The 19,787-nt window shown below is 47.2% G+C and overlaps 1 protein-coding gene across 1 annotated transcript in view; it reads left to right on the top strand.

Annotated features, from left to right (window-relative positions):
* The window catches only part of PRODH (proline dehydrogenase 1), a 52,912-nt gene extending 33,439 nt beyond the window's left edge, over window positions 1-19,473 (top strand). Inside the window, exon 14 of the mRNA XM_032768291.2 lies at window positions 19,370-19,473. Coding sequence (XP_032624182.1) covers window positions 19,370-19,377 — 8 coding nt within the window. The 3' untranslated portion in view covers window positions 19,378-19,473. The remainder of the gene's footprint in view (window positions 1-19,369) is intronic.
* The last annotated feature ends 314 nt before the right edge of the window (window positions 19,474-19,787 follow it).

Raw genomic sequence — 19,787 nt, 5'->3', positions numbered from 1 at the left:
CCCTTCCTACTCTGCAGCTCCTGTGTGATGGCCCTGGCTCGGGCCAGGCCTCCTGGGGCTGGGGAGGCTGTAGCTACACTACCCACCCTCCCCAGGCTGTGGGTACTCACCTGGGGTGGGAGTCTGTGGCCATGGCGTGAGGCTGGGGTCTATCCTCCCCCTGCACCTGGTGATTCTCTCCCTGCCCATAAGATTCCTTGCTCCTCTCACCTCTTGCTCCTCCTCTGCTTAGCACACAAGTCTTCAAGCAAAGTCCTTGGGCAAGGGCTTGCTTCCCCTGGTGATCACAAAACCACTCCTCCCTGCAACTGGTTCTCACCTTGAAGCCGAGAGCCCGCTTACATCCCTCCCATGGTGTTCCCCACTGTCAATGCCTCACCTATAATTGCTGTCTAGTGTGGCTGACTCAGGCTATCATCAGCGTTGTAGCCATGTCAGTCTCAAGACATCAGAGAGATGGGGTCAGGGGAGTTAATACCTTTCATTGGACCAACTTTTGTTGGTGAGAGAGACAAGAGTGAAAGGTTGTGTCTCAGGGTGTTAGTGAGAGTCTCATGATCTGTGATGAATTCAGTGAAACCCCAGCTCCTCAACTCCTATGAATCTAGGAGAATCTCAGCCAGCCTTTAAAATAAGGGTCAGTTTCCAGCCCTGCTGCTTGGGGGGAAAAAGCGGGAGTGGCTCCTACAGGCTGGGATGGAAACACCAGAAGGTCAATGTACAGAGCCTGACACTTTTAAAATCTCTGGATTTTGAAGGGCCTGATTTGTGATTCACACTATTGTGAACCCTAAGGGTTCTGATCATGAATCAGCAGGTGTTGCACAAAGTTCCTGCTGGAGTAGAGAGGGGCAAAATTTGGTGAATAGTAAATGTGCCCCAAAAAGTTCATGGGGGAGGTGGGGCACTGCGCCTACTCACTAATCTCTGTCAGATTCAGCCAATAGTTTCACCTGGAATGTGTTTGGAAAAGTCATGGTTGGGTTTGGTTTGACATTTTTTTTAAATGACCAGTTTTGAGGTTTCAGTTTGAATTGACATTTTCCAAACAATGTTTTTCGATGACATTTTTTATTGAAATGTCAGTTTGAATCAATGTTTTGTTTTAAAATGTTGATTTGAATCCCTGGTCAGTGTTTCATGTGACCTGAACCTGGAATTTTTCATTTTGAGATGGAAAAACTGAAACAAACAAAAAAAACAACCCATTTGCTTTTGTTTTGGCCACTGAACCGAAACATCAAGTATTGTCCTGCTCTGTCCTTGCGTGTGCTCCCTGATCTACCAGGGGCCTCACCCAAAACTCAAACACTTCCAAAGATAGCCCTCTCCCTAACCCACAGCCAGCCACAAACATCGTCCTAAACTGCTCCACCCTGAGCACTTCTCCAGCCCCTCCCTCACTAACTGCACAAATTGCTGATGCTCCTCCCCTACTTGCAAAAAACCCCCTGCTGTCTGAGTTTTTCCCCTAATCCACTGCCCTGGGCTCTTCACAGCAATTTCCTCCTGAACTCTCTTCCCCTCCGCTCAAATGCTCCCCCTTCTTCGAGTAGCATCCCAATGGGTGTGCATGTGCGCGTGCCCCTAAAACCCTTATCGGAACGTTCTAGCTACCGGTGCCCATTCAGCCCACACTTACCTCCCTATGCACTGAAGCCTCCTGCTCAGCCATTGGTGCTGTGACACAGCAGTCATAACTACTGATGCAAGCTCAGCTGGGGGTGCCTGGACCCTCTGTACCAAGCAAGCAGCGGTATTTGACATCTGCAAAGCCTGTGGTATGCTCATTATTAGCACCAGCAGCTCCAGCCACAGCAACCTCAGGTCTGGTGTCAGTACCAGGGTCCTTTCCGGTACCACAGTTCTGATACTTGATGGATTGGTCAGTGTTGGATGAACCAGAGTCCCAGTTGCTGTCAGGTACTGAGCATCTCATGGTACCAAGATCTCAGTGTCTAAGTGACCACTCCTTGAAAGAGGTTTCTCCTCCGTCCTCAGTGGCTGTTCCCCCATAGGAAGATGTTGAGGGGGAAAAAAAGAAGACTGTTGTTCTCCTCAGGTTCTGCTTGAGGTTCTCCTACTTCGCCCTGTAGGAACCTGCCCTCTCACAGTGAGGACTCTGCAGCTCATCAGGTGTGGTGGAACCAGCCCTGTATACAACTTCTGCTCCCTTATGGACCCCTACAATGACTATACTGGGACCCATGGGCTGCTTAGCTGCAACAATCCAGTAAACTACTGGTACTGTCCCTTAGGGAGACAGGTTCCACATCCTTCCTCTGCCCTTCCAAGGCAGGAGATGTTGAAGGGCAAATGAGGAAGTCACCCCTGAAAGTCCCATTTTGTTCTCGCCACTGGATGAGGCACTCATGCTTCCCCCTCTTTCCATCGCTGACAATTTCAGGGTCTCATTAGAAGGGTAGCGAGTGCACTACAGCTCCCGCTGGAGGATGTCAAAGACTAGCAGCACAGGCTGCTTGATGTTTTGCACTCCAACACCCTCCAGAGTGGCACCACCTGTTAATGAGGCTCTCCTGGATCCAGCTCAGACCGCATGGCAGAGGCCGTGCCACCAACATGCAAAAGGGCAACAAGTATATTATGCACCCTTAAGGACTTGGACTTCTTTTTCCCATCACCGACCTAACTGCCTCATGGTGGATGCTGCAAATGAGGGGGCTAGGCAGCATTTTTCAAGGGCTACCTCATGGCAAGGATCAGACTTTGTCCAGAGATCCAGTCTTTTCTTACACATCCCCAGTCTTGCAGTTCTGCATCACACGCTATCAGGTGGCCATGGCCAAATGAACGTAACTACCGGTCATTACAAGACTTTTACAGCCTTTATTAAACATCTGCCATGTGACTGTAGGGAACCATTCCAGTCTAGTGTTGCGGAGGGTCAACTGCTGACCAGACCAGCTCTCCAAGCATCCTTAGCTGTTGCGGATACGGCTGCCAGGACTATCTCCACGGTGGTAGTTATGCTCAGGAAGGCATGACACCAACTTTTGGGGTTTCTAATAGAGGTTCAAGACACAATAGGTGACCTCCCCTTTGATGGTCATAAACTCTTCTCAGAGACCACAAATGACTCCCTGTACATGCTTAAGGACACCAGAGCTATCTTACATTCATTGGATGTTTATATGCCTACAAGCAAGAAGCATTTTAGTAGGTCCCAGACTGTCCAGAGATCATGCCCTGCTCAGTTCTCAGGGCACCAAAGACCCAGGGAACTCCCCAGAAAAAGACAGATTTCAGAGGAAGAGAGCCATCCAGCTACTCTCCACAAGCACCCAGGTGTCATCTAAACAGCAGCTTTGGTGGGTTGGATGAAGGTTCAATTCCTTCCATTCCTCTGATTTTACAGTTGCACCCTCACTCCCTCTGGGGACTGCCATGTCCATTTTCATCAGGCCTGGAAGCGGATCACCATAGACCATGGATTGTGGTGGCTGTAATATCAGGCTATGCCATCCAGTTTTTGCCGCTCCCTTTCGCGCCCATTCCCGGCCCCTCTCATGGTCTTCTGCTAAGGCAAGAGCTGGACACTCCTCCAGCTAGGAGCAAGTGATTTTCTGTTGGTCTGTTTTCAGCCCCAAGAGTGCTCTCGAAGGTTCGAGTGGTAGTGGTGGCTTACTTGTACCTCAGCAACTGGCTTCTCAAAGTCTGCTCTTTCCAAGTGGAGTTGTCATCCAGTAAGAAGGCTCTGTTCTGAGAGTTGGGCCTGTAGCTGAATGTAAAGAAACCCACATTAATACCAGTGCAAGGAATACCATTTATAGGGGCATATATGGACTCAGGGACAGCTGGCACGTACCTTCTTTCAAACAGATTTGTGACTGTTGGGACTGGTAGGGATGATTCAGGGAAGCCCTCAGACATCACTAAGGAGCTGTCTTCAACTCCTTGGCAGTAGGGTAGCATGTACCTTTGGGATCAATCGTGCAAGGTTACACCTCCGCTTCTTCCAAGGTTGATTGAGAACTGCCTGTTCTCTGACTAGGGACAGCTTGGACAGATAGGTCGTGGTCCCCTTGCACGTGAAGAGCTCCCTGAACTGGTGACAGGAGCAACACCATGTCTGGCCTGTGTTCTTCATAGATTTTAAGATCAGCAGGGATCTTTCATCATCTAGTCTGACCTCCTGCCTCATGCAGGCCAGAGCCCTGCCCCCACAATAATTCCTGGAGCAGATCTTTTCAAGAAAAACATCCAATCTTGATTTTTAAAATGGCCAGTGATGGAGAATCCACCACAACCCTTGGTAAACAGTGTTCCAATTGTTAATTATATTTAACCCTTAACAAGTCACACTTCATTTCCTGCCTGAATTTGTCTACCTTCAACTTCCAGCGATTGTATCATGTTGTATCTTCTGCTAGACTGAAGAGCCCATTATTAAATATTTGTTCTCTGTGTAGGTACTTCTAAATTATAATCATGTCTTCCCTTATAGAATCGTAGAAATGTAGGGGTGGAAAGGACCTCAAGAGGTCATCAAGTCCAGCCCCAACATTGAGCAGGACCAAGTAACATAAGGAGGGTCTAACAGGTGTTTGTCCAATCTGTTTTTTAAAACCTCCAATGACTGGGATTCCACAGCCTCTTTTGGAAGCCTACACCAGAGTTTAACTACCCTTCTGGTTAAAGTTTTCTCTGCTCTCTAACCTAAAATCTCCCTTGCTGCAGTTAAGCCCATTACTTCTTGTCTTATCTTCAGTGAACACGGAGAACAATTGATCACAGTCATCTTTATAACAGACCTTAACATAACTGAAGACGTTTATCAGGTCTTCCCCCCACCCAGTCTTTTCTTTTGACTAAACATATCCAGTTGTTACTGGGGCTTTTTTAAACCTTCCCTCATAGGTGAGGTTTCAAAACCTTTTATCAGTTTTGTTGCTTTCTGGATGCTCTCCACTTTGCCCACATCTTCCCTAAAGTGTGGTGTCCAGAATTAGACACAGTACTCCAGCTGAGCTCAAGTACAGTGGGACAATTACTCCCCCATCTTCCATACAATGCTCCTGTTAATACCCCCCACAATATCAGCCTGCTGAGCAGTTGCATCACACTATTGACTTGTATTCAATTCATGATCCACTATAACCCCCAGATTATTTCCAGCAGTACTATACCATGCCAGTTATTCCCACTTTGTAGCTGTGCATTTGATTTTTCCATCTTAAGTCAAGATCTTTGTACTGGTCTTTATTAAATTTCACCTTGCTGATTTCAGACCAATTCTCCAACTGGTCACGGTCATTTTGAATTCTAATTGTGCCCTCCAAGCTGTCTCCAACCCCTCCCAGCTTTGTGTCATCTGCACATTTTATAAACATACTCTTCTCTCCCTTATCCAAATCATTAATGAAAGTAGTGAATAGTACTAAACCCAGCACTGAACCCGGCGGGACCCCACTAAGTACACCCTCCCAGTTTAACAATGAACCATTGATAGCACCCAGGTTCTCAGACTCACTGCCATGGGGCTTCTTTGTAGGGAAGACACTCTTTATGCTACTACTCACATGCAGCTCAGAACACAGAAACACACGACTGCTCCACCTAGAAGAGGGAGTCACCTTTATTAACCCTCGAGTGGAAAAAACCCACTTGGACCCACCTTCCTCCCCTGAGTGACTGATGTCCACAAGGTTTGCAGAAGGAAACAGACCAATCCAGGATTTTACTGTTTAAACCCTGAATCACCCACTAACCTTGGCACAAACAAATGTGGTTTAATGCAGCCCAATGCAAAGTCATACATCTAGGAACCAAGAATATAGGTGACAATTACAGGATACAGAGCTGTCTCCTGGAAAGTAGGGACATTGAGAAGAAGTTAAATGTTCTGGTGGAAACCAACTAAGCGTGCTCCCATTGCACTGCAGTGTATAGGAGACCTCCTGTGATCCTTGGATGTTTAGCAGAGGAACATCAAGCAGGAGTAAGGAGATGGGATTACTTCTGTATATGGCATGAGTGAGACAGTTTTAGGAGAATACATCCAGTTCTGATGGCCACATTTCAAAAAAGGAGGTTGAAAAATTGGAAAGTGTTCAGATAAGAGCCACACAAATGACTTGAAGTCTGGAAAACCTGCCTTCCCCCAGGAAACTAAAGTTCAAACTATTTAGTTTGTTCAAGAGAAGGGTGAGATATGACTTGATGGCGGGCTTAAGTATCTCTGTGAGAAGATCTCTGATAACAGAGATATTTAAGTTAGCAAACCAAGGCAGGCCAAGGTTCAAGGGCTGGAATTTAAAGATAAAACATTCAGACTGGAAATAGGTACTGGTTGATTTGAAGGTTTTGAGATCGGTAAATGTCAATTTTACTGTACACACAAATGGGTGAAAAGATATTTGCATCAATAATAAGAATTTACAGACAGGCAAAGTGAGGTGGGGGGAGGGTAATGCTGCTTGAGAACTCATCAGAGTCAAAACCCAGTAATTTAGACTTCTGGGTCAGGCTTGTTGCAAATGGGCTGGTGAATGAATATTGAAAACGGTTATGATTTGACTTAAGGGTATTTACTTTGTAGACTGTGACATGATGCTGACAATGGGTGTTTCAATGGTTTACAAAGCTGTTCTTTTCTGAAATACAAAAGGGCTTCTGTCATGAAACAATTGTCTGACCCCTCCAATAATTCACCACAACTGTCAACAATTAAATTGGTCATAAAAATTCTTTAAAATAAATATCAACATTGTCCAATGACATGTTTAAACCATCAAATTCTGCCAAGCCTAGAACTAAGTCACAAATTTTTAACTGAGAATAATTAGCCATTGCAGCAACTTACCAAGTGATGTAGTGGATTCTTCATCACCTGGAGTCTTTTTACATCAAGACTGGCTGTCTCTTATAGACTCATAGACTCATAGGTCAGAAGGGACCAATGTGATTATCTAAGCTGACCTCCTGCACAACGCAGGCCACAGAACCCTACCCATCTACTTCTGTAACACCCCCTAACCTATGTCCGAGTTATTGAAGTCTTCAAATTGTGGTTTGAAGACCTCAAGCTGCAGAGAGAGTCCACCAGCAAGTGACCCATGCCCCACGCTGCAGAGGAGGGCGAAAAACCTCCAGGGCCTCTGCCAATTTGCCCTGGAGGAAAATTCCTTCCCGACCCCAATAGCGCGATCAGCAACCCTGAGCATCTATGTGGGCAAGACTCACCAGCCAAGCACTCAGAAGAACCTCTTGCGAAACTCAGATCCCATCCCATTCACCATCCCATTCACAGACCCTAGCAGATTATCTGAGACTTGTATAATCAATCAATCCCAAATTAACACTATCCTATCATTTACCATCCTTCTAAACCTTATCAACTTAGTCTTTTTCCCCCATACTTCCCTCGGAAGGCTCTACAGAACTTCATCCTTTCTAATGGTTAGAAACTTTCGGTCTGATTCAAGTCTAAACTCTAATGTCCAGTTATTTACCATTTACCTTGTGTCTACATTATTACTAACCTTAAATAAATTCCTCTCTCCCTAATGTTCAATCCCCTGATACTTATTTATATAGAGCAAGCGATATCCCCCCTCGCCTTCTTTTCGGCAGGCTAAACAACCCAGCTCTTGATTCTCTCTTTCATAAGGCAAAGTTTTCCATTCCTCTTATTCATCCTAGTAGCCTTACTCCTAACTTTCCGGTTGAATTCATCCTCCTTAAACATGCAGACCAAACTGCACACTATTCCAGGTGATGTCCAACCTGCCTTCTATACAATATTACTAACACCTCTTATCTTTGCTGGAATATACCCTCACCTGTATACTCCTAAAAACCGCATTTGCTTTTTACTCCATTATCGCATTGCGCACTCATAGTCACTCTTCAATCAATAAATACTCCACGTTCATTCTCCTCTTTTAGTTTCCAATGACTGTGTCACAACGATATATCAAGAATTTCTTATCTTAATCCCTAAGTGCATTTGACCTTTGCACTTTTCACTATTAAATCACCGATTACTTTACTCCGTTTTACAGGTCATCCAATCTTCCTGTAATGTACTCCGGTTCCTCTCACGTATTAGCAATACCCCCAGCTTGTATCATCCGCAACTTTATTAGATATTCGCCCGCTCTTTTCCAATCGTAACTAGTACAAAAAGTTACAAAAGATTGTCCCAAAACTATCTTGGGAACTTCACTAGTAACCTCTTCCAGCCTTATCAGCTTCACCTTCAATCGCATTGGATCTCCCCTATTAACCATTCTTATCACCTTACAATTTTCATATTCAATCCCAGCTTTCCAAAAATATTACTACAATTCCCCGTAACACTGTCAATGCCGTACTGACAATCAGGAAATTATCTCTACGCATTTCTTTGCTCGATCCATTGTCACCTTCTGTAAGCAGGAAGTCATGTTGTTTGCACGATTAACCTTAGTACATGTTCATTTGTCCCCTCCATCTGCACCTCTTTGTCCTTAAAATACTTTTCATCACAAATTTTCCAACCATTAAAAGACACTACACATGTCAATAGATCAGGAACATCATGAACGAGCATGTCCGCAAATCGAGTTGAAGAGCGCCAAGAGTATCCCTTTGTCCTCTCCATGCTTTTCCTGAAATAGAACTATGGTTGTTAGACCCAATGTCACGCTCACTCTAATGCCGCTAGCCACTAGCATTGCTCGCTAAGATGTACTGGAATGCTCACCTTCCAAACAGATCTCCCCCGGCATTCAGGTTTCAAACTGAACACTCCTGATTGAACTCTTCTTCGATAGTCCATGTCGTCAAAAGAGCGCATTCGCCTCATGCTGAGGAACATGCTCTACCGCATACTTCGCAGTTCACAGTTTGGCGTCCAAGACACCCATCAAGATACTCCAGAATACGCACGCTTCCTGTCACCATTCCATCATACCTCCCATTGCAATCCGGTTTAAGCATGCCTATACGACATAGCCTTAATTAAAACTGGAGCCAAACTACTTATTTTATATTGGCTGCCTGTTATCCCCTTACCTACCTATTCCCATACTCGTTGCTGAGAGCTGAATTTTTTCTCCTTTTTTACTATATATTACTCTAATCTTCCTACTTGTCTGTTTTCACTTCCTCTGCCATCCTCATCCTTCTCCTCCTTTTTTTTGGCTTTTAGCCTTCCTCACTTTATCCCTACATGTTCTGACCTCACTAAGGTAGCTTCCCATGCTAATCCCACCTTTCTTCCACTCCTTGTAGGCTTTCTGCTTTTTTTTAATCACCTCTCTGAGATGCTTGCTCATCCAGCTCGGTCTACAACTCCTGCCTATGGTTTTTTTCCCTTTTCTTGAGATGCAGGCTTCCGATAGTTTCTGCAGCTGCGACTTAAAGTAAATCCAGGCCTCCTCCGCCTTTAGATCCACAAGTTCTTGAGTCCAATCCACTTCCCTAACTAATTTCCTTAACTCTTTAAAGTTAGCCCTTGAGAAGTCAAAAACCCTAGTCCCAGATCTATTTTTGTTTATCCTTCTATCTAGTTTGAACTGAATTAGCACATAGCTCTTTCTAAAGGATACTCTGTATCTCAACCACCAGTCATTATGCTTAATTAATGCTCTAATAATACCATGTAAAAATTGTTAAAAGCCCATTAAGGCTGCACAATGAAGTGCTGAAGAAGCAGGAAATGTCAGTTATGTCCATGCAGCCTTTGTTCCGCTCTCTGGTGCGGATGCATTGTGATACAGTCCTTAATTCTATGCTCACAGATGATGTTCCTGCCAAACCCGGCCTGTTCAGTGCACAAGATGGACTGGAAACAGTGGATTAGGCAGCTGAATCACGTTTCTTTTATCCTCAGGCAGGAGCCCTGCCTTGAGCACTGCCCATCCCATGTGCTGCGTGATGTATCCCTGGGCGAGATGGAGCTTATCCAATATAGTAAATTCTAGAAGTGCAGGCAAGAGGCCTCTTGTTCCTTTGTGACATGAAACAAGGATGAGTCCAGGATCCCCTATTTTCTGCCCACATTGGCATAGCCCTGTGCCATCCCCATGCGTGGCAGTGCAGGCATACTCCAGACTACATTCCTCTGGGGCACCGGTGCACCTGCCTTAAAGCAAAGACTGGAATATTGTCCGTAATAGGTATAACATGGCATGTAGGAAATACAGCTCTGCCCCTTGGAGGAGCCCAAGAACTGCCAGAGACCCATGGTACATCTTGCCCAGGGCCTCTTTGCAACAGTGGCCAGAACCCTGCAGTGGATAATGGTGGACTAACTGCCCCAGGGAAGTTTCTCACTGTACCCATTGGTGATACTCCCAGGGGTACCCAAGGTTGTGAGACCCCTGCCCTTCCTGTGAGGACGTCTTGTCTGGCCCTGCTGTGGATTAGCTCCCTGAAACCACCAGCCTCTGGTAGCACAAGGACTGGCTCTCAGGCCTCTCTCTCTCTGTACAGCGAGTGCTAGAAAGACCCCAAGTCCTTCAAATGTTCCCTGTTGTATCCAGCCCCTGCTCTCCTGAACACTGAGTTACCAGGACCGCTGTTCCCAACACACCAGCTTCTTAACTGGGCCTCAGAACCCAGCTCTGCTAAACACACAAGGGTGAAAACAAGAATATTAGCAAAGAACAGTCTAGAGTGAGTCAGAACATTGGAAACGGATGGTTACATATAAAGCACAATAACACTCTTTCTGGAGCCTAAACGTAACTACCAGGTTTTTGACCCTCCTGTCTAAGGAAGCTTTTCTCACCCAAAGTTCTCTCCAGTGGTTTCAGCCAGGCCTGGCCAACAGCCCTCTTTCATGCTGTCCATTTACCTCCTAGGTGAAGGATGCCAGGGTGTGAGGTTCTGCAGAGACCACAACCCAGATGGACAGGGTGCGGGATGGCCGGTGCCTCCATGCTGTTACCCAGCAGCATTAGCACATAGACCCTATGGACATACCTACCACAGAAAGTACCACCCCAGATGGCCAAACTGACAGCTTCTCTCATGGCTCCTTGTTGGTCCAGGCTCCCTATTTAAGCCCAGGAGGGGTTCCCGGAGGTGTCTGTGCAATAAAATAGACTCCTCCGCCAGCTGTAGCTACAGATCTGCCTGCCAGCTTGCCCTTGGACAACTGACCCCAGCTCTGAGCCTTGGCTCTGACCCTTGGTTCCTGACTCAAGCTCTGCCCTTTGACACTGTTCTTGGCCGTCACTGGTCCAGTCACAATGCCTGACCACCCACGCCCCAGTTGTGAAAGTTTGTACTCCTAACTCGCTCTGTGGAAATGGCCTCAGTGAGGGACTGGAAGCAGCAGGCTTACCGCCCCCAGCACACGCCAAGGGACACTAGGACCACAGGAGCAGGTTGACCATCTCCAGGCAGAAAATCATGCACAGTGAGCTCAGGTGATGCAGTTTTTGGATGAGAATCAGCCCCTTCGGGAACAAGTGGCCCACTTGCCCAAAGAAAACACTGCAACCAGGCATGGGTTGTGGCCCTGCTTCCCAAACAAGGTCCCAGGTACCCCCTGCTTGAGCATTTTGATAGAAGCAACCAAAAATTCAGAGGGTTCCTCAGTCAATGCCACCTATTTTTCCTGCTCCACCCCAGACCTATTCCACAGAGCAGGCAAAAGTGGAAGTGTTGGATTGGCCTTCCCCTCTTGGAACAAAATACCTCAGTGGTGTAGGGTTGGAACACTTCCCTGCAAGCCTTCTCAATTCTTCAGTGCTACTCAGCCGAAGCCACCCTGTGGAGGATCTGGCCGGGCCGGGCTACTTCGTACACCTCACCTCTCCAATGGCTCACTGCTGACACAGAATGGAATGGGACAGCTCGGCTTTATCCGTTTCAAGGCAAGCTCCAGGAAGAGACCAAGGACGAGCAGGTCCGGGCAGAAACACCTACAAGTCTGGATGCCTTCATCAACTTGTATTGACAGCCAGTTGTGTGAGTGAAGGGAGGAGAAAAAAGGGTATCGCAGCTGCCCTGTCAATACCCCAGCCCCATCATCCGCAGACCAGACCCCCGAGCCCAGGCGGGTCAGTCTGGCTCAGTGGCATCTGACCACCAAGGAGGAGGCGCAATGATGGTGTAATAACCTTTGTTTTTGTGGCAGTGAGCCCAGCCCCAACTGGCTGCCTGCCCTTTGCAAACACTAGCCCGGAGAGATGTGACTGGAACGTGCCCTGGGCCACATAGGTCCTCGGCATACTTTCAAATACGGATACAGTTACGCATTCAGGGTGAGTCTCAACAGATAGGTCCACACTGGGCCCTTGTTGATTCTGATGCTGATGATAACTTTATAGACACCAGTACAGCTCAAGCTGTGGAAATCCCCAAATGGCTGAAATCTACCCTGGACCTCCTAGAGATGATAGTCTGGTCACTCCTGTCCCCAGGTCTGATGGAGGAAGAGACTGCATCCCTGGAAGTCACCATCCAAGGACACCGAGCGACATTGGGATTCAGTGCAATCCTTTACCTGCATTTCCCACTGATACTGAGCGTCTTGTTTCTGGCTCTCTACAACCCCCAGGTCGTCTGGTGGTAACAAAAGATCAGCTTCCCCTACAAATTTTGCCAGCAAGTCTGTTTGCTCACAGCCGGCTGTAGGTCTTTGGACCTGGATAGACCATTCTAGCGTGAGGCAATGCTCATCTCAAGGAAATCCCAGGCACTGGTGAGGGGTCAGGTGGGTCCATGTTCAGGATTGACCCTTGATCTACCTGTCAATAGCAAAACTAGGGATGTTTTTGTGAAAAAATAATGCAGCTACCCTACTCCCGCACCGGGACTACAACTGCCCCATAAATTTGCGGTCTGGGGCCCAGGCCTTTTATGGTCAAATCTACGCAATGTCTAAACCAGAGCCCGCCACCCTACATATGTACCCCTTACCTCTGATCCCTAAACTGCTAGACCATGTAAGGTCTTCTTGGCTATCTACGAAAATGGACCTTTGGGGGGATAGTTGTAGCTTGGTGCACATCTGGGCAGGGGATGAATGGAAGACCACCTTCCAAATCCATTACGATCACTTTGAGAACTTAGTGATGCTGTCTGATCTTATGAACACCCTGGCAACCTTCTAGCACTTTAACAACATGTTCTGGGACCTCTTGGACCAATATGTAGCCACCTATCGGGACCATACACTGTCAAACTGTCTGCAGTGACTCAAGAGTGTGAGTAGCCACCTCAGGGCAGACTGTTCGGAACCAGAGCACAAAGACCAAATTGGTTGTGAATTCTATACGTGGATTTCACCCACCAGTTATCAAGTGTAAACTCTTGGACCAATATGTAGCCACCTATTGCGACCATACACTGTCAAACTGCCTGCAGTGACTCAAGAGCATGCGTACCAACCTCAGGGCAGACTGTTCGGAACCAGGGCACAAACACCAAATTGGTTGTGAATTCTGTACATGGATTTCACCCACCAGTTATCAAGTGTAAACTCCTCAGGCCCTATAACAGCTAAACATGGAGTCACAGACAGTCCTCTTTGGGTATTCCAGTCTATCTGGCTACCCAGGTGAGCTTACCTTTGTGATAGATGGTCCCTTACACCAAGAATCAGAGAAATATTCAGGTTATTCCCAGTCCTAAAGGATCAGTCACTTAACACAGGTCAATCACTCCTTAGATCTCACACCAAAGACAATGCTCGTTGCTAATCCTGTAATCCATCTGAACTCTCATTTCCTTTTCCCAATTAATAAAGCTTATGTACAAGATTAAAGCAGGCAAACATACACACACCGGAGTTACAATCTTAAGTCTCAAAAGGTAAGAGAAGTTTCTATAATAAGCAAGCTCTATATGTCTGTTTACCAGAAGCTGGGAACGGGTGACAGAGGATGGATCACTTGTTTACCTGCCTGTTCATTCCCTCTGGGGCACCTGGCATTGGCCACTGTTGGAAGACAGGATACTGGGCTAAATGGATCTTTGGTCTGACCATTCTTAGGTTGGCTCACTGAAAACCTGGTTTTCACCTCAGCTGAAACTGGCCTTCTAACCATAATTTTCAGTGTATATAGATCACTCCTCACAAATCAGGCTTGCATGTCTTCCACTATGATAGTGTGACCCCCACCCCAGCTCTTACGTGAGATCTCCCATCACCTGCCAGCACCAAGATACCCCTGTGACCCCTCGGAGCCCCTTGTCAGGTGGCACTAAGAGGTGCCTGGGCCCACCTCCAGCTAATGTCTGGCTCGTGCCCTGAAGCAGGAGGGCTTAAAGCCCTGGTCCATTTGTACTTCCAGACTCACAAGACTTGTGTGCAGGCTGACACAGGACCATCAGCTTTGCCTCATCCTGCAGCTCAGCTGCATGGCCACCAGGGGGAGGCAGTGCTACGTGCCTGGTACAGATCTGGCGCATCCTTCATGCCTGCTGGCAGCGAGCTGGGGCTATGCTGTGGGGGGCTGCACCAGCCCCAGAGCTGCCTGCTGGGCCCAGGCCTTCTGTACTGGGAACCTACCCTCAGCCCTGCCTTCCTCCCTCAACACAGACCTGCTGGCAGCACTGGCACATCACCCCTGCCCATCCTCTGCCAGTTCTCCCGCCCAAGATCCTGGACTCTGGCCTGGTCGGGGGGTGGTTAAGTGTCTGTGTTTCTGTCCTGGGAATGGAGATCTGCAGCAAGGTTTGGCATGTCACCTGAGGAGAACAGAGTGGGTATGAGGGTGGGTCTCAGCTGGGTGAACCCATCCAGACTCACTCAGGCATGAATCCAAGTCGTCACCCCAGGGACCATAAATCCCCCCCCCCTCCTCCTCAACACGGCATCCCCATGGCTTCTCCAAACTCTCAGCAATTAGCCAGTGTCAACTGCCAGGGACTAGCTAGTGGTCTAGCCAGTGGGCCATACTGAGGACTAGCCAGAGGGGCAGTGCTCTCTCTGGCTAAGGTCCGTTCATACAACTGTGGGAACCTCTGCTCTGCAAGTATCGGATAACGTACCGACTCCATGCAGCCCTAATGTACTCCGGAGCCTGTGGGGAGGGATGCACCAGGTCAAGCCTACCCTGAGCCCTCAGTAACCAACGTAGATATTAACCTGCCTCTTCGTGTAAATATCTACTGAGCAATGAACACAGGGTTGCTGTATTCATGGCCCTGGGCTGGGGTGATTGGTAACTAGGGTGTGGTGAGGAACCAAGCAAATCACAGCTTCTTTTCAAACTCTTTAAGACAGAAATACTCCCAGGAGGTGCTGGTGCTGCCTCTTAGTGCTGTCTGCGGTAAGCGTGCTCTGTGGGTGCAGTGAAAGCTGGTGGCAGGTTATAACTGGATGTAAATCTTGCCAGGGTCCCATTCTCCTGACAGGGAAGTGGGGGCGTGGTGCTAAATTGGAAAAGACTGAAAACTAGGGAGATCCAGCTTGTTGGGGTTGGGTCCTGCTTTGAGCAGGGGGTTGGACTAGATACCTCCTGAGGTCCCTGCCAACCCTGAGATTCTATGATTCTATGAAAATGAAAGGGTCAGGGGAGAATAGGGTGACCAGATGTCCTGATTTTATAGGGACAGTTCTGATATTTGGGGCTTTTTCTTATATAGGCTTCTATTACTCCCCCACCCACACCCCCACATCCTGATCTTTCACACTTGCTGTTTGGTCATCCTAGGGGAGAATCACAAAGAGAAAAGAAGAGCAAACTCCAGTGGCTGCTTGCCACAGAGCCCAGGTCCAGGGGACAGCGAGACAGGCCATTTCTGGGTTAAAGTTCCTGGAGTTGAGACTCCCTGGATCCCACATTCTTAGGGGTCTAAGGACCCAGTAAATGCTGGGTCACATATACAGCCAGCCACGGCCCAAGGGAGTTTGCCTTCCAGTGCAGAAAATAAAATGATCCAAAAAATAAAACTTCCCAGCCAGAGGAGAAACGGCTGAGCAGCTGCCTTTTGCTGACAGCAAGACACTGCCTGAGAATCACAGCACCGATGATCCCAGCCACTGGCACTGGAAGGGATGGGGACACAGGCTGGTGAATGAGAGGCACGTGATTCTGCTGCCCTAAGAGTCAGTGAAAAGCCCCATTGATTTTCATGGCAGCAGGAGCTTTCAGCCCTGCATGCCGAGTGTCATAGAAAGAAGGCAGGGAATGCAAGAAGTCCCCTGAAAAGGACTCCAGAAGTAAGCCCTTTGCATGACAAGAATGCAATGGAGAGGAAGCAGCCAGGGGGACTTCTAAAGGGGCTGCTCAAAGAACAGGCAATAAGGAAAACTCTGTACTGGAAACAGGACAGCAGAAAGGCAACCAGATACAGGGGCACGCTGTGAGAGACATAAGTTCATTCTCTCTTGCTGAGCAGAAGCAAGGGGCAGGGCAGGGCAGCTTCCCATTGGAGCAGAAATCAGGGACTCAGCATCTGGGTATATTCTTAGGACAACTTGTTTATTTAATGCTATAGACACCAGTCTTGGAACAGAGATGGTCACAAATGACTCACATCTACTCCCTTCTTTCACGAATCTCAGCCCAACATCAGTGCCCGGTTCACAGGGAGCTAATCTACCTCCAGAAGTGACTCTAGCTAGAAGGATTAAGGCAGAGAGCACACTCCCTTGCTGCCTGCCTCAGCTCCCCAAACACACAACTAACATTAACACATCATTTCTTCAATGACTGACCAGCACTCACACACTGGGGAAAAGAATGCACAACTTTATGTGTAACAGCATCACCTGGTGACTCCTGCATTACAGCCCCCAAAGGAACAGGGAGTAAACAGGGATTTCATGGTCTTCAGGGAGGACGCAACATGGGTGTTATAAAAGCAGCTACAAAACTAAACTGCTTTCTAAAATCTAGCTTTGGAATACAGACAAGTTTGGACCATCAGGAAGCCAGTCAAGAATTGGCCAGCAGAGTGGCATGATCAGGCCTAAATTTACTTACCCACAGTCCGTTGCTCATGTAAAATCCTGGAGCATTTGGGTTGCAGCACACGCCTGGAATGAAGCAAACACAGCACTGACTTCTGCTCAGGATAGCACTGACCCTGAGAGCTCTGTCTGGACACCTTAATGCCTGCTATGATATAAGGTATAAAAATTAAGGGGGAAATCTCTGCAAATGTGTTGAAGCTAATGGAGCCATCAGCATTAAGCAGCAGTGGGTTTGTGACTGGTACAGAGAAAGTAGATTAAGTGTTTCTATTCACTCTGTCATCTACCTAAGAACAAGAGGGCACTACATCAAATTGAAAGTCAGCATATTTTAAATGGTCCTGTTTGTGCAGTGCACAATTAGCCTGTGGAAGTCATTGCCACAAGATATCATTGAGTCCTAAAGTTCAGCAGGATTCAAAAAAGTACTGGGCATTGCTACTGATAAATATTTTCTATAAACAAGAGTTTGAGAAGGGATAGATGCCATCAAGCTTCAAGGAAGGAAACAGCTTCTCACTGACAAGAGTTAAGGAGAAACTTTCCCTGTTGAGAAAAGAGCTCACTTGCAGTGCACTCTAGCAAGTGCCTCTAGTCACCTACATCTAAGCAAATAGCTTTTTCACTGTATCTCCTAAGGAGAAACTTTCCCTGTGGACAGGTTAGCCCATAACTGCAGGCTCTTGCACCTTCCTCTGAAGCAGATGGTGCTGAACAGGAGACTGGGCTAGATGGACATTGGGTCTGAGCCGATCTGGGAATCATTTCTCTTGAATGCTGTGGGGCCTTGTTTAGTGGTCACAGATGACAGTCATGTCTTAGAGAGTGATTCTGTTCAGAATGACGGAATCCTGCCTGAGGTTTATCGGGGTGTTTGTTGAAATTGGCAACAAGGGCTTGGGATGTCTTGGTCCCAAAGATGAACAGCACACAAACAAAGCTATTCAGAGATTCAGAGGCCAGAAGAGACCATTGTGATCATCTAGTCTGACCTGCATAACAGGCCAGAGAACCACCTGGAAATAACTCCTCCTCGAACTACAATGTACCCATTAGAAAACCATCCAATCTTGATTTTAAAATGGCCAGTCACCCACCACAACTCTGGGTAAATTGTTCCAATGGTTAATTACCCTCACTGTTAAAAATGTGTGCCATATTTTCAACCTGAATTTGTCTACCTTCAACTTCCAGCCATTGGATCTTGTTCTACCTTTGTCTGATTGAAGAGCCCATTATCAAATATTTGTTCCCTATATGGGTACTTATAGAGTGTGACCAAACATGCACATCGATGTAGTCCCATTTCAAACAATCCTACATTAATCTACACTGGGGAACTTTTCATGCACACCAGCAGAGTTCGTACAGACCAGTAAGTGTGCAATACACTAGTGCAAATTAAAATTTACACACCTCTGATATGGACTAAAGCCATGGTTCTCAGCCACTCAGGGGTCTGGGGCAGCCACGAGGAGGTTTCAGGAGGCCTGCCAAGCAAGGCCAGCATTAGACTTGCTGGGGGCTCAGGGCCATAGGCACCGACTTCCTCTCTACTCGAGGGGTGCTCGACACCCCCTCCACCCCAGCCTCACCCCCACTCCACCCAGCCCCACTCCTTCCCCCAGGCCCCACCCCACCTCTGCCTTACCTCTTCCCTGCCTCTTTCCGTACCCTCCCCCCAGCACACCCTGTCCTCGCTCCTCCCCCTCTCTCCCAGCGCCTCCTGCATGCCATGGAACAGCTGATTGCAGCAGGCAGGAGGTGCTGGGAGGGAGGGGGAATAGTTGATCAGTGGGGCTGCTGGCAGGCGAGAGGTGCTAGGGGGAAGCAAGGAGCTGGCTGCCAGGTGGGGGCTAAGAACCAGCTAATTTTTTTCGGTGCCTATCCCCAGGGCAGAAACCTGAAGCCCCACTGCATGGGGTTGAAGCCTGGGGCCCTGAGCCCAGTGGGCCATGGAGTTTTTATAGCATGTTAGGGGGACTCAGAAAGAAAAAAGTTGAGAACCTCTGGACTAAAGCACTGTCTAGGTATGCCCAAGTCATTCCTTAAGTTTCTCTTTATTAAGCTAAATAGTTTGAGCCCTTTGAGTCTATCAATATAAAGCAGATTTTCTAACCCTTTGATCATTCTCATGGCTCTTCTCTGAACCCTCTCCAATTTATCAACCTCCATTTTCAAGTGTGGGCACCAGAACTGGACACAGTTTTCTAGTAGCAGTCACAGCAGTGCCAAATCCAGAGGTAAAATAACCTCTCTTTTTCTACCTGAAATTCCCATTTATACAACTGAGGATCATATTACCATGTTTAGGCACAGCATTGCAGTGGGACCTCATGTTCAGCTAATTATCCACCATAACCCCCAAGTCTTTTCAAACGCACTGCTTCCCAGGATGGAATCCCCCATTCAGTAAGTACGGCCTACATTCTTTGTTCTGTCATCTGCAAACATGATCAATTATGATTTTATGTTTTCTTCCAGGTGATTGATAAAAATGTTAAGCAGTGTAGGGCCAAGGACTGAACCCTGCAGGACCTCACTAGAAATACACCCACTTGATGATAATTCTCCAACTGCAATTACACCTTGAGACCTGTCCATTAGTTTTTTAATACGTGTCCATGTTATTTTTGTGTTATTCTAGTTTTTTAATCAAAATGTTGTACAATACCCAGTTAAATGCCTTACAGAAATCTAAGTATATTACAAACATTATTACTTTTATCAACCAAATTTATCATTTGCTCCATTATTTTGCCCGGGATAGATATCAGGCTGACAGACCTAGAGTTACCCAGGTCAACCCATTTAGGCTTTTGAAATATTGGCACAACATTACTTTTCTTCCAGTTTTCTGGAACATCCCCAGTGCTCCAGGAGTTATTGAAAATCAACATTA

The sequence above is a fragment of the Chelonoidis abingdonii genome, chromosome 22, assembly GCF_003597395.2.
Source record: "Chelonoidis abingdonii isolate Lonesome George chromosome 22, CheloAbing_2.0, whole genome shotgun sequence".
Taxonomy (NCBI): domain Eukaryota; kingdom Metazoa; phylum Chordata; order Testudines; family Testudinidae; genus Chelonoidis; species Chelonoidis abingdonii.
The sequence above is the reverse complement of the archived record's forward strand: the minus strand, read 5'-3'. Positions and strand labels throughout refer to the sequence as shown.